This window comes from Pyricularia pennisetigena, chromosome 6, assembly GCF_004337985.1.
Source record: "Pyricularia pennisetigena strain Br36 chromosome 6, whole genome shotgun sequence".
NCBI classification, from domain to species: domain Eukaryota; kingdom Fungi; phylum Ascomycota; class Sordariomycetes; order Magnaporthales; family Pyriculariaceae; genus Pyricularia; species Pyricularia pennisetigena.
The window spans coordinates 4,758,135-4,772,490 of NC_043744.1; the positions used below are offsets into that span (position 1 = coordinate 4,758,135).

Sequence of the window (14,356 nt, forward strand, 5' to 3'; positions counted from 1 at the left end):
AAGGACAATCTCCCGAAAAACAGACCATGAGTCAAATGTAGCCACCAGACCAAGTGCAAAATCCGGTGGGAGGAGAAAAAAAAAAAGAGAAGCCCCCCCGAAAAATGAGATGAAAACGCCGAGAATGATTCCTTTGTACATACACGCCCACTCCATTTTTCGTTTGAAACAAAAATGATCTCATGCCTGACAACTCCTTTGCAGAATGGGTGTGCGGCGAATACAAACCAGGGCCAAATAGATAGAAGACACGGGGTAAGCAAAAAGAAAAAGAAAAAAAAAAGCAACAAAACCATTCCAACGTGGAATGCCATGCGCGATTCCTCGGCAGAAACAAAGATCAACGGCTCGCTTCTTGCTTCCGATCTAATAACTCCTCTGTGCGGAGCTTCGCGAAGAAATCCCAAGTCCATACATCAAAGCAAAAAGTCTAGACGGGCTTCATGCATACAGCGAGATAAATATGATGGTCTAGTTGATGAAAAATAATAAGAGCAAGAGCGCGCGTCAAGAAAAAACGCTTGATGGAATACACTCTTGGCGCAGCGGATGTATACACCCGTGCACCAAAAGACAAGAAAAAAGACATGAGCGGAAATTCCACTGTTACCTCTCGGGCTGCCTCCTCGTTTGAAGCTCTATTGAGGCGTCGTAGCGTTTCGGCTCGCCATTCCCGTTCATCTTCTTACCATTGCTTGCACTGCCGCTGCCGCTACCTTCGTCGCTGTCGTTTGCGAGGTCTCCGAGACCCAGGCCGGCCGCCTCCTCTTCGTCGTAGGCCCGCATGAGACCCTGTCTGTCGCCGGTATGCGTGCTGCTGCCCGCGCTCATGCGGCGGTGGCTCAGGCTGCGACGAGCCTCCATGCTCATGCGGGTCTGGATCGATGAAACCATGTCGGTGCCTGTCGCGTCGTCGCCGCCTTGCCCGTTGGCCAGGCGCATCCCCGTTGGGTCGGTGCGCGAGAGGTTGAGGAGGTAGACACCAGTGAAAGTCACGAGGAAGCCACAGAGGAGCGAAAGAGTGCCAACTGGATCTGTGGTGTTGAAGCCGCTGAAGAGGATGAAGGACGCGCACAGGGTTGCGGTCGTGAAGGTGACGTAGTATAGCGGGTTGACACTGCAAACACGCCACGCCACAATTGTCAGCATCGGGCAGCCAAAAGAGAAAGGATCAGGGCGCACAATATCGGAACTCACATGTTTGTCGGGAACTGGCTTAGTGCCTTGTTGAAGTAGTTCATCTGAATCAGGATACAGACGACGGTAATGATCATGAACACATAGGTCGATGGGTGAGAGAATTGGTTGTTTCCGTTGAAGGTCAGCTTCAGCGCGATGCCGAAGGCCTTGACTGACATGACGGAGACGGAGCCGACCAGCGAACAAATGGACAGGTAGATGAGCGGGTTCTTCTTGCCGTGCTTGGGTGCTACCCAGTAGATCATAAAGGTAGCATATACAGTCACGAAGAAAACGTAGAGCAAGAAGCCTGTGTAGCACAATATTGTCAGTCCAAAGCTGTATATACGCCGGAGGGAATAAATCTGGATTTTTACGAACCTGGCTGGATGGCGTAGTTCAGAATCTCATCGATGGTAGTGATCTCCTTGTCTGGCGGCGCGTGGAGCACGATGATGACGGCGCCTATCAGGCATATTGCGCTACCGAGCTTGCCGAGTATACCCAGCAGTTCGTTGAGGAAGTATGAGCCGAGAATCGCGCCAATCAGGACCGAGAGGGCTCCTAATGGCGTGACAAGAATAGCTGGTGCGAAAGCGTATGCAGCAAAGTTGCATATCTCCCCGAGGACCACTGTAAGCATGTCTCGGCGCGCATGGTAAGTTTATGTCTCCCAAGTGAACCGATGTAGCCCATGGGCTACGGGGATTTCGGGAGGTGTCCTCACAGGTTCCTATGCCAGCCCACCAAAGTGGGTTCTTGAGGTACACGAATCCATCGCCCTCGAAGCCCAGTCTTTCTTCTGCTTGTTGCAGACCCTGCGCACAAGAATCGTCAACTCTTTGAACATGATATCGTGTCTCTAGGTGCAATCGCCAAAATAAATGCTCGTCTAAAGGGTTCACGACCAGGTCGGAGGTCGTACCTTTTTGGTTATAACAAAACTAACACCTGCGGAGAAGGAAGTTCCGATTAGCACTGGGCATAACCTAGTAAAAGTCCGGGACGCCGGGGGTGGTGAAGGGACTGGAGCGCATACCGATGGCTAAACTGGATGTTATCGCCAGCGCCAGACCGATGTATTTCTCTTCGAGCATCATCTTGTCAAAAGTAGAGGGGGGGGAGGGTGCGACGGCACGATGCGCCGCCGGGTTCGGTGGGTATTTCGCCTTTGTGTTTGATTTGTCCTCTGGCTGGTGGTGAAATTTCTGGCGTTGCTGCTTGATGACTGATATCGTGTCGCTCTCGTCTCCTGAATGACCCCAACAAACGTGTCCGTGGTCCTTCTTTGCGATTTCGTTGGCGGAAGTTAACAGGGTAATATTTGGCTTCCTGGTCGACCCGAGAAAACACAACACTCGATCTCAAGATCGAAGAGGAAAAAAAATTCGGGTCTTTCCGCCTCGCACGTCGTTTGGTCGCCAGAAAAATACGGATGCAAAAAGGCACCTCACCGCGTCGTCCGTTGTTGCGAATCGTCAAGTGTGTTGGTGAGATGGATGTGGGCGGGATTTTGCTGGGCCACGAAAAGCTCGCGCCGGGCGAGGCTTCGGTAATTCCCTCGTGTTTTCAAGTCAGGGACCCTAGGTCGTTTGATCCAAGCTTACTCGGCTGGGCGGTGCACTGCACGGCGGGCAAAATCTACCTCTCTTTATTTCGCGTGTCCGCCGTTCTAATTAAGGTAAAAGCTACCTTGGCCTGGCAAGGAGGTAGGTAGGTACTTTTTGGCAGGCAGTTATGACAAAGATGCAGAGACTGCTTGTTGATTTGCTTGTCTTTGTTGCAGATTGGTATGTGGTGGGTTGGGTTATGTCTTGTCCCGAACAGGCCAAAAGTCGCAACCGGAAAGGACAGCGTTGAATGTCTCAATGGGGGGCTGTCCTGTCCAGGTCGGATCGGGGGTCAGGTAGGCAGGCCTGCTAGACTGGCGACTGGCGTGTGTTGTGAGTGGTGTGTGTGTGTGTGTGTGTGTGCGCGCGTACTCCGTAGCGTATTAGTGCGGGTGGGTTCGTCAGGTCTGGGAAAATTCAACTGATGCTTGCGTTAGTCCGAACAGATTGGTCAAGGAACTGTGGCTCTCCAAGACAGGGATGGCCTTCTTTTTTCCTCGTTTCGAAGGTCGTCTTGTGTGGGTGTGGGTGGCTACCGTAAACAGCTGTGCCTCCACTTCCCATTACTCTGTTCAAAAAGTCGGGCGCACATTGGTGGCTACAAGCGTTGAATGAGCCCCCTCCTCACCAACAGCACTACAGGTACTACTGCTTAGTTTTAGGCTATCACTATCCTATGAGAGGACACAGAGGGAGTGCTACCAAAATGCCCGAGCGCTCCAGTCAGACTGTTTCACAGCAGCCCCCTTGCTCTAAACCATGGGGCCTTGCACCTATCGCTGCAATTGGCGATATCAGTCACCAGGATGTCCATGTCAGACGATCTTTTCCATATTCTCCTTACCATTGCACTAGAAACCCTCTTAAAATCCTTGCCATGTTTCGACTTTTCTAACCCCAACGTAGTCCGACCACACATTATGTAATGTAGCGGTCCTTGCTTGTGCCTTGGTGAGAAACGCATCCTTCACTTGATCTTTTTTCTTTGTTTGCCCAAATAGACCCGAAAATTATCATTCAAATCAGAGGATTCAATGTTTAGACACGTCTGATATAAAATAAACCTGCCTTGCATGTTCGCTGCTTCACAATAAGGCCAAGCTCGCTACCAGCCGCACGCCGGCCAGACGCAGGGTTTCGTCCGTTCTGTTTATACTTTTGCCCTACTGCGTGCCCCTGAAATCGATCTCTTCCAAAACCCACAGTACATGTGTCCTCTTTAAATCTGAACGGGAACTAGGTACGGTTTTGTGGATTTCATGACGACGAGACGACGTCTCGTCATTCTGAACTAACCCTGATCCGTCCAACTAACTCCCTTAAACCACTGTTCCTCGACTCAGCGCGAAACCAGTTGACTGTCAAAACTTTTGTTCACATTCCGCAAGCCATCTACCCGTTGCAGGAATTCCGCGCTTCAAGAATTTGGAAAACAAAGTGATTTGCAACCGTGAAAACAAAAACAGCAGCTCTGGTACACCTCATCCGTCATCAATATCAGTCTGTCCATGGAAGCCATGCCAAATGTGACCGCCTGTCAAATCAAGGACGTTACTCGGCCGAGAAACGCCAAACTAAATCTAAGTCAACTACAGGGATCAAAGAAGCCCCGGATATCTTTCTTATTGGTACATTGAAAATGAAATCAGATGACCAGAGAAAAACATCTGAGCCAAGAGGAAAAACGGGAAAGAGAAATGTAAAGCAAGAGAAAATATGAGAAGGGGAGAGTACTAAAAAAAAATCAAAGAAAACACAAAAGGAAGAAGACAGAGCGGTTGTAAACGGGTATCACATCGCAATCCTACTTTCCATGACGCCATAGAAATCTCAAAAACGCCTGCAAGTACAAGATAGAAAGGCCGCTGTCGTGGTCGTGGCATACTTTCAGTCGGAAAATCGAATTATCGTTCTCAAATCGGGCGCGAAGGCTCATTTCACAAGCCCAGTAACAAATCCTACCTTTCTGGGCCTGTGGTGGTGCCTCGATGATAAATTTTGGACAGTCGTCGCCTATGTTGTCGGAATTCGGTGATCGTTGTCGCTCCTGTAGTGTTTTCCTTTTAAAAAAAAAAGTTGAGTGAAAGATCTGCGGGGGTTAAGAGGGCCACACAAGCCGGAGGCCTGGCTGCAGTTGAACTACAACTGCCTAATGTTGAAGGGGCGCAGCTCGAAAGCTACATCATGCCAAGGGAAGGGGGGAATAGACAAGTGATTAGACACGATGACGCTTGACGTCTGTATTGCGCGTTGTCAGTAAGTTGCTCCAGGGTAAACGGGTGGATTGTGAGGCTTTGTGCGTACCGTGCTGACCATCAGCTTCGTCACCGTCCTCTGCTCGACCTCTCTTCCCAGTACTGCTCGCGGGCGTAGAGAGGTGAGTACCACCGATTGCTGTCTCATCTCCGTTGTCTTCCCAGTCGATTTCATCGGCATCATGCTGTATGGGGCTGCTACCCACGTTACCGTCGGTGTCGACCGGCACTGAGATTTCGTTTGTGTCGATCCTTTCGACCTCATCGCCAGCTAGCGTGCCAGATGCGCTGGTTCGCTCAGACTCCTCCCCGTCAGGGCGTTCTCCTGCCTCGTGCTCAGCTTCGGCGCTAGCCTCAGGCATATCGGCAACAGTGTGATCTTCGGCATTTTCCTGGTCTTGCCAATCATCATGGTCTACCTCGACATGTGTAAATGCAGCGGTAGTAACTTCAAAAGAAGGTAGGTGAGTATCGACTATGATCATGACTGGGAATTCAGGGAACAAGTAGGGCATACCTTCAACAGCAGCCTCGGCAAGTTCGGGTATGTCTGCTAACTCAGCAGCTTCTTCCACAATCGGAGCCGCTTCCTCGCCATCATCTCCATTGGGAAGATCGGCATCATGCTCTGCACTGTTCGTGGACTGGAACCCATTTGCAGTTACGTCAGGGCTGATGTGATCCTCCATATCAATAGCGATATGGTCATCAACGGTCTCTTCGTCCTTTTCCATCAATGCCTCGGAGTCACTGTCCTGGGGTGCTGATACTTGACGATTCACATCGGGGGCTATCTGATCCCCGACTTCAAACGCATCTTTATCCTCACCCTCGTCGAAATGTCCGGGTGTGCCCGAGCCTCCCACTTGTCTTTCTGACAGATCAAGATATGATTCGGCACCTCCGTCATCAAGGCTGCCGTCTTCTGTGTCGACAATCTCTAAGACGTGTGAATTCGCGTGATCCGATGTCACCGAAGCAGACCGATGGTTCTCATCGGTCACTTGACCGTCTGAGTTCCCTTGCAAATCAGTGCCCAAGTCCTCTGCAGCCACCATCTCATCTTCAGGTGCTTGATCGTCTGGATGGTGTGAGACATCCAAGACATCAAGTTCCTCGCCTTCCTGCTCATCATAATGGTCAAGCTCAACGTTGGACTCTTCATCTTGGTGAGACAGCGAGTCACCTGATCCGGTGGGCTTGACGGGAAAGTCCACGGTCAGATACTCAGGATACGAGAGGCGATAGGCCTCCAATCCCTCGCCAACGTTGGCACCGTCCAACAAAGCCTCAAGCCTCCGCTGGCAATTGGGGCGTGTCACTAGAAAGATGTGCATGGTGTGATGCTGAGAGTCTGGGTCATCGGCGCGCACCAGCCGATCATAGAGATCAACGATATTATGGAAGGTAACTTTATCAAGCAGCTTTTTATCGGTTGTCTACAGGAAAGTCAGTAATTGGTCTTGGAGAGACATTGGCGGAGAAAATAGCTTACTTCAGCGAACTCTAGTCCCAGCTCATCGATACGAATTAGCACCTCGTCATCGTTGGCCACATCCGCGACGACCTCACGCAGGCTACAAAGAAACTGCGAGAGCGGGAATTCAAGCGCTTCCATATCAGAGAAGAAGAAAGATTCAGGCTCGTCCTCATATGACTTCTGGAAGAGAGCATAGCTTGTCCCCCGATAGTGTACTTGCACGGTAGGAGGGTTCGAGAAGTCATCAGGGGACTGATCGAGTTCGGTGACATCCATGTAATCGGCATCTTCATGGTAGTCGTTGTCGTTCTCAGAAGAATCTATCGCAAGACCTTCGGGAGCCTCGGTACTTTGATTGTTCAAAATATCGACATTTTCGTCATTAGAGAGGTTTGGTTCCTCCGCCTCTGCTTCATCGATGCCAGCGAGATCGGCAGTCTCAACAAGTTCGGAGTCGTCATATTCGTATTCGTGGGTTTCGTTCTTCTCCTGGAAGGCAACTTCGGGCATGGTTTCTTGCAGAGCGGTTTGATCTGGATCTGTCTGTGAGACTTCATTCTGACTGTCTGCGACAGGCATGGATTGAATCTCATCTACAGGCTCCGATTCTGCGCCTGGGTTTTCGTCTCCGACACCATCTACACTCCGTGAGAGTGTCTGGTCGTTTGTGCCTATATCGACGGAATCATCATCGTTGTGGTCGTAATCGATCTCAGACATGGCATCTTCCTGTTGCATGTTAGAGCCGGCGATGAGGGATGCAGTAGGTGTACTACCGGTCTTGTCATTCGCAGTAGTTTCATCTGCATCCAACATGATCTCAACATCAGGTATCTTCGCTGAGGCTGAATTGTCTGACTTGACATGCTCAAAAACGGCGGCGCTGCTTTCCATATCAAAGCCCTCTTCTACATCATCGGGGAGTATCCCCTCAGCTGAAGCATTCTCCCCTTCGTTCTCTTGCTCATCTGGTTGGGTGTCTTCGACGTCGAGGGTGGATGGATCGTGCCTGTCCTCAGTCGCCAATTCGTCGTCATTGAACCGTATTCCCCCTAGATCTTGCTCCCCAAAATCGACATCATCCCTTTGTCCTTCCATGTGGCTCATCTCATCAAGGTCAACTTCGCCGTCGATATGGCCTGGATGGGCAGTGGTGAGCAAGTCCACAGACATGGTGGCGCACAGCTGGACACCTCAGGTCCCTAGTACGGGGGGCAAACAATCAGAGCTTGGCGTTTCGCGCAATAACCAGGCAGTAAAGAGTATTTGGGACTAGGCAGATCTGCTCCCTAATGGTTATCGTTGGGCTTGTTACTGCTGACAGAGGCCAGATGAAGTCAACGAAAAAGTTGGCTCAGTTGAATGCAGTTCGGGGACGGAGTAAACTCGTACTCGGTAGTTGTCGGTGACAAATGGATTCAGGTAGCAGTTTCGCGAGCATTTGAATGAAAATAGATAATATTGGGCGAGCTAGAATCCGGCAGGCGTTGTATGGCCTTAAGTGACGGACGAGAATGTAGGTAAGTTGGGAAGCCGTGAGAAGAAAATGAACCGACCTCGGGTTGGACTAGCCTGGCATAAATGAGCAAGCAATTAATCTCACGGTGGTGTTGGTTGACAAAGCGGCGAAAACAGATTCGATGCTCTTGCCTAGGGACGGGGCTTGTCCCAAAGTAGACTAGCGCGAACCCTCTTGCTGGAGCTTCCACCCCACCATCGACTGGTCACCCATGCCTGCCATGCTGAGATAAGCCACACATGCTGCGAAGGAAGAGGACACCTCAAAGTCTCAAGTTTGGGTTAAGGTTGGGTAGGCGGTGGTAGAACTGCCCCCCTTTGGTATGCAAGCCGCATATTGAATTCGCGGTCTCTCGTTCGCGATAGTCTGTCCATTTCATATTCACGAGCACCAATCACCAAGACACATACAGACAACCCTAAGACAACCGCGAAAATGGTGAGAAACTTGGAGAATTCTAATCAATTACCAGCCATAGCTCTCTTCCACTAACAAAGCTCCGTGCTTGCTCTCCAGGTGGTCCTCGCAGCTTCAATCTGCACTCGCGGCGGCAAGGCAGTCTTGTCGCGGCAGTTCCGCGAGATGCCCCGGTCGAGGATAGAAGCTTTGCTCGCTTCGCTTCCAAAGCTTGCCGACAGTGGTACCCAGCACACCACCGTTGAGCAGGACAATGTTCGATTCGTATACCAGCCTCTCGACGAGCTCTACATGGTACTCATTACGAACCGCCAGTCCAACATCCTCCAGGATATCGACTCTCTGCATCTTTTCGCACAGGTTGTGACCAGCACCTGCAAGAGCTTGGACGAGCGGGAGATTCTCAAGAATGCCTACGAGCTCCTTAGCGCCTTTGACGAGTTGGTTACTCTGGGCTACAGGGAGAACTTGACCATCAGCCAGATCAAGACCTTCCTCGAAATGGAGAGTCACGAGGAGCGAATCCAGGAGATTATTGCGAGGGTATGTATTCCGCCAAGAGAACTGGGCACAAGGCTTGGTTTGGTTTGGTTCAGCGCAGTCAGGTGCTAACCTCCTCACAGAACAAGGAACTCGAGGCCACAGAGGAGCGCAAGAGGAAGGCTAAGCAGCTGGAGATGCAGCGTAAAGAGTCTGCTCGCAGTGGCAGGCCTGGCGCGCCCAGGGCTCCAGTCTACCCGACATATACACCTCCGTCTCGCCCTGCAGCCACCGACACGTATGACACATACGAGGCTGAGAAGAACAAGTCAAAGTATGGCTCGGCTGCACCCATAGGCATATCTTGTTGAGACTCTCGACTGACACGGCTATAGATTTACTGCACCAAAGGGCAAGGGCATGCAACTTGGCAAGAAATCCAAGACGACGGATATGTTCGAGCGGGTGCGCGGAGATATGGGCAACGAGATCGACGATACGCCCCTTGTTGCTCCCACAACTTCCACAGCACCCGTGACTTCGGAGCCGGCACGCCGGCAGTCTGTTGGCGCTGAGCGCGATTCTATCCACATCACCGTGTCAGAGAACATCAGTGCCAAGATTTCAAGGGAAGGCACACTAAATTCACTGGGTGTCAAGGGTGACTTGAACCTGCGGGTATCGGACCCGACGATGACCAAGATCAAACTGCAGCTTGTGGCCAACCCTACGTACGGTGCCCAGTTCCGGACACACCCTAACGTAGACCGCAACCTTTTCAACAGCTCCAAGGTCATTCAGATGAGCAAGGTCGATAGGGGTTTCCCTGTCAACAACTCAGTTGGTGTGCTGAGGTGGATGGCGACGCCAAAGGCGGATGACACGAGTGCGCTGCCGATCAGCTTCACCGTCTGGGTCAACAAGGGCTCTGATGGAAACTGCACATTGACGGTTGAGTATGAGCTTACTGGAGGAGACGAGCTCAGGGACGTCAGTGTCTCCATCCCATACTCGAGCACCGAGCCGACGGTATCGAGTTTCGATGCGACGTATGAGGTGTCCGGGGATAACCTCGAGTGGTCTATCGGCACGGTCAATGAGGACAATGCCAATGGTTCCTTTGAGTTTGAGGCAATGGCCGACGACGAAAACGAGTTTTTCCCGATGCAGGTCCGGTTTTCCAAGACGACACCATTTGTTGACGTGGATGTAAGTCGATTTTGTCTCACCTATGCCAAGTTGCGTACGCACACCATGCTTATGATAACTTTACTGACCGTGACACCCTTGACAGATTTCATCGGTGACGCTCCTTGAGATGAACGAGGAAGTCACTTTCTCAAAAGACATCAGGTGTACTGCCGACACTTACTTGATTGAATAGTTGCAGGGCTTTTGGCCTGGGTGTGTGTGTTTTTTTGGAGGCCGGCGCTTGGAGTCTACAGAATTGATCAACAAAAAGGCACAACCGGTTTGTCGGCCTGTTCCAGATAGAGGTAGCAGAGAACATAAACCTTGGATTATGTATGGCCTGTCAAGAAAACTAAGGTTTATGGGTGCTTTTCAACCCCCTGTCATGACGGTAAAGATGGTGGCTGTCCTGCAAGTATTGCATGAGTACTGTGGCTCGCTGCAGACTAAATTAAAACTCTGCCCCTGGGCTTCGCAGCACAATTTGAAAATAATAATTGAGCAGGATTACACGTGGCCAGTGGCGGGACGCTACTCAACAGCCTATACAGCTTTCGGTACCTAACGAAAAACAAGAGGGAAGAAATAGTAGAGCTTCATTAAAGTATAAGAGATACGATAAAACCAGCACCTATGTATTAACCCCAATCATCCATCCATTTAGTTCGATGTTTATTGCCTTGCGCCGGGAGCAAGCGCGAACGAGCCCTCGATGCTCTTGATCTTCTCGATACTCCGCAGCCAGCCCTCTGATGTCTCCAGACGCGACATGTACGCCCACAACCTGGGGTACTCCTGGTCGGGCTTCCAGTTGCCGAGCTTGGGGTACGCTGGCTTGTTCACCAGGAGGACAAAAGACATGGCTATGTCGCCGGCGGTGAGGTTTGGACCGCATAGGTAATCGCCACCTGAAGTCTCGAGTTGCTTTTCCAAAAAGGTAAAGTGTTTCTTCATGTTTGGAAAAATCAGGAAGTCGGTTACCTTGTTGGCGACTGCGTTTGTGATGGGCCGCACGAGGAAGGGCACGCGCGAGCCTCTTAAGCCTGTGTTTGAACTTCTGTTAATGACACACACAGAGACACGATGCCTTGGCTTCCTTTTCTTTCTTTTTCCCCCTTCCTTGCTACTTGAAAGTACAAGCGCAAGAGTATATAATTGAGACAACTCTCGAGAAAAAAAAAAAAAAAAAAAGGGCTGCACATACCATTCAGAACGAGATTGATCAACATGTAGGGCATAAAGCTGCCCTCGACGTAATGAAGCAAGTGCTGGCACCTCAAGTACTCCTCAGTCTCGCCGCCGAGTTGACCTTCTGAGCCTTCCTTCCAGCGCTTGGGGACGAGCTTCTTGTCATTGCCAAAATGCTCGGTCATGTACTGCGTGATGAAGCCCGTCTCGGCAAGCACCAAAGGAGGGTTGCCGGAGCCGGGCGTCTCAATGGTAATGACCGGAGACTTGCCCAAGGGGTGAATTTTGGTCAGCTCGGGAGGTGCAAGCATGTCCGGGCCCCGATGGTAGATCTCCAGCTCATACGGGACCTCGAGCTCCTCGAGCAGCCAGAGGATGCTTTGTGCGCGCGACCCATTGAGCCTGCAAGTCAAGTTGCATGTGGAGTTAGTATGTTTGCTTGGCAATGTTGTTAAACTGTTTTCGGTTCTCGACTTGCCAATGGAGCTTGATAACTGGACTGGTTTGGGACTGTGCCATCTTTGCTACTGTCTGATCAGATACGTTTTTTTTTTCTTTTTTTTTTTGGCCTGAGAAGGCGCCTGCTAATTTCGAGAATCGCGGGCAAGATTGTTGCCCTTGAAGTCACTCCCCACGTCGGATCGCGCCCGGGGGGTTTTTTTTTCTTCTTCTCTCTTTTTAACGAATTGTAAGACTGAAAGCCGTTAGCCAGAGGCGTCTCGCTAGGTATTTATTATGATGTCAGCGTATCATCAGCAAACTCGAGCGGGTAAGTCGCGCAAATTCTTTACTTCTATTACGGGACGATTAAGCCCCGATAAAGGAAGCTATTATCATATTAGCACCGTCGAGAGGCAGATTGCTTACCTCGGCTGCAGCCCCACTCGCTCAAACAAAAAGAAAAGAAAGAAATGTTAGTCCAGACTAGATAAAGCTAATCTTACGGCCGACAACCGAACATCAAAGTTTGATTGAACCAGGTAATCAGGTTTGAACAGTACCTAGCCTGGGCGGCATCACGTGCTACTGTTGTCACGAACTCGCTTGTGAAGGTTAATGTCGATCTTTTGGTCACGCCTGCCGGGATCTAGTCTTCTCCCGAGCGGGGCGGTGCTTTGTCGCCGGCACATCCCACCGGCGTGGTCGTCGCCGAGGTGGAGCAAGAGATATTGCCAAAGTACTTATGTGGTCGGTGATCTCCGACCGGTTCCGGCTGCGGGCGCACCTCGAATCGACCATTCATCTGGGGCCGGCGTCCTGTGTCGGGTTTGTGGCCTTGGTCGAGCCGCATCGTCTAGGGCGAGCCAATCCTGTTGTTGTGGGACTGGGGAATCAGCACCGGCGAAGCCTTTTACATAGTAAAACCAGTTCTCGGGACCTCCACTCTCCCACTGGGGTCCGCTTTTACTGGAGCATACTATAGGTAGATTTGCAGGTAGGGAGTCGGGCGTTAATCACATACGGCGGGACGCATTTCGGTGAGGATTTTAGTCATTTGAATATCTCCGTCTATGTTATACGACTACCAGAATTGACTGCTTGATAAGTGGTCCCTATATATACCTTGGTCGTGTTGGGCTTGGGCAACAGCGCCGTCGACGTCGCGGTCGGCCATCTTGAAAGTGTTCCGTCGGGCTCATGCTTCTCGTGGGGCGTGAACAGGGTAGTCGTATGCCTGCAGCAGCAAACTGACTCTGCCATCCTTGTTCACGCCAGCAGAGTGAACTGCGAATGCCCTCTCTTGAGTGGGCGTTACCATCGACCAGAGGAATCTAGGAACAAGCTTAGGAGGTTGACTGTGAAATCCCACGACCCCCTTCTCTTGACTCTCCCATTCCTGGGGAAGCAGCCTGTCCTGCTCACTGGAGAGCGGGAGAATGATGGGGGACAAGGAGCTTTGCCAGCGATATTTGGCCGGTATATGGTCTCTCCAATAGCTGTAAGTCTCCACCAGACACCCACACAAAAACCAGCCCATTGTGCCTATAAGCAAGGCGAGCAAAAAGTTGGGGGTAGATTCGGCGCCTTGACAGTACGTGACAATGACGAGCACCGAGAATGTCGCCACAGATGACACCGGAACGATTAGATGAACGAGATCAGGAGGTTGTCTTTGAAGCACCACGATCGCCCTTGTCTTACTCTCAGAATCCTCGTTGCATAACACGCGACCAAACACGCGGGTCTGCTCATCGGTAAGCAAGAGCATGAACCGGCAGAGACGGCCTCTTTGCTTGCCTAGTTTGGCCAGTCTGCGCTCTTGATGCTTGACGATGGAGTTCGAGACAACCACCAGTATGTAAAGCAGATGTTGCGCCAACAGCTGATGAGATTTCGGTATGTATGTTTTGACGGGGATATTTGCAAAGCTCCAAACCGAAAGTAACAGGGTAGTTGGCTGGAAGCAATGCCAGAGAACAGATGTTAGAATAGCTTTACAATAGTCCATATTGACGGTGTCCGCTGGTCGCTGGTAGAGAAATTATAGTTCAAAAAGTCCAATAGGTGAGAACACACGGAGTCTCGTTCAGCTAAGAGGAAAAAAAAAAAGACCTGGTGTCAGAACTGTGATTTGGGCCTTTGTTGGTGAATCGAACCCGATCGTGGAAACTCCCCGAGGGGATATGTGAAATATATATATACATATTCAGAAAGTGTCACGCAGCTGCAGATGCGCGGTCAAGGCGACCAACATTTTACATCTGCAGCCGGTGTATTGGTATCATCAGTCAGGCAGCTTCCTATCTAATAATACATAAAGAACTCTCTAACCACATGCACGACTTTTACGTCAACATGCGCAGTATAATACTTTTCAAAGCATGCGCGTCGTAACCTTGAAATATAATTTGAGAATACACGACCCAGGAATCTTGAACATTAACAATTTACGCGACAATCCCAACCATGGGCTTATTAAGCTAATATAGGAGCGGTTAAATAGGAAAGAAATACGAACCTAGACGGGAGAGTGAACAAGATAAATAGGCAGGTAGACAGGCAAATAAGATGATCTGCAGATACCCCAGTGCATATT

At 50.6% G+C, this 14,356-nt stretch overlaps 5 protein-coding genes across 5 annotated transcripts; 1 reads left to right on the forward strand and 4 right to left on the reverse strand.

Moving 5' to 3' along the window:
* Positions 1 to 606: 606 nt before the first annotated feature.
* On the reverse strand, positions 607 to 2,279 carry PpBr36_05162 (uncharacterized protein; the record flags this gene model as incomplete). The annotated part of the gene is made up of 6 exons (XM_029892320.1): positions 607 to 1,117; positions 1,198 to 1,489; positions 1,561 to 1,812; positions 1,907 to 1,997; positions 2,105 to 2,130; positions 2,219 to 2,279. 6 exons carry the CDS (start codon positions 2,277 to 2,279, stop codon positions 607 to 609), a joined length of 1,233 nt encoding a protein of 410 aa, XP_029750367.1.
* Positions 2,280 to 5,004: 2,725 nt separating this feature from the next.
* On the reverse strand, positions 5,005 to 7,697 carry PpBr36_05163 (uncharacterized protein; the record flags this gene model as incomplete). The annotated part of the gene is made up of 3 exons (XM_029892321.1): positions 5,005 to 5,027; positions 5,094 to 6,483; positions 6,540 to 7,697. 3 exons carry the CDS (start codon positions 7,695 to 7,697, stop codon positions 5,005 to 5,007), a joined length of 2,571 nt encoding a protein of 856 aa, XP_029750368.1.
* Positions 7,698 to 8,478: 781 nt separating this feature from the next.
* PpBr36_05164 (uncharacterized protein) lies at positions 8,479 to 10,324 on the forward strand (the record flags this gene model as incomplete). Its single annotated transcript, XM_029892322.1, has 5 exons — positions 8,479 to 8,481; positions 8,560 to 9,003; positions 9,084 to 9,274; positions 9,336 to 10,149; positions 10,235 to 10,324. 5 exons carry the CDS (start codon positions 8,479 to 8,481, stop codon positions 10,322 to 10,324), a joined length of 1,542 nt encoding a protein of 513 aa, XP_029750365.1.
* A 479-nt stretch (positions 10,325 to 10,803) lies between these two features.
* On the reverse strand, positions 10,804 to 11,838 carry PpBr36_05165 (uncharacterized protein; the record flags this gene model as incomplete). The annotated part of the gene is made up of 3 exons (XM_029892323.1): positions 10,804 to 11,174; positions 11,336 to 11,721; positions 11,777 to 11,838. The coding sequence occupies 3 exons, from the start codon at positions 11,836 to 11,838 to the stop codon at positions 10,804 to 10,806; spliced, it is 819 nt and encodes a 272-aa protein (XP_029750366.1).
* A 662-nt stretch (positions 11,839 to 12,500) lies between these two features.
* Positions 12,501 to 12,934, reverse strand: PpBr36_05166 (uncharacterized protein; the record flags this gene model as incomplete). Its single annotated transcript, XM_029892324.1, has 2 exons — positions 12,501 to 12,736; positions 12,883 to 12,934. 2 exons carry the CDS (start codon positions 12,932 to 12,934, stop codon positions 12,501 to 12,503), a joined length of 288 nt encoding a protein of 95 aa, XP_029750363.1.
* Positions 12,935 to 14,356: the final 1,422 nt, after the last annotated feature.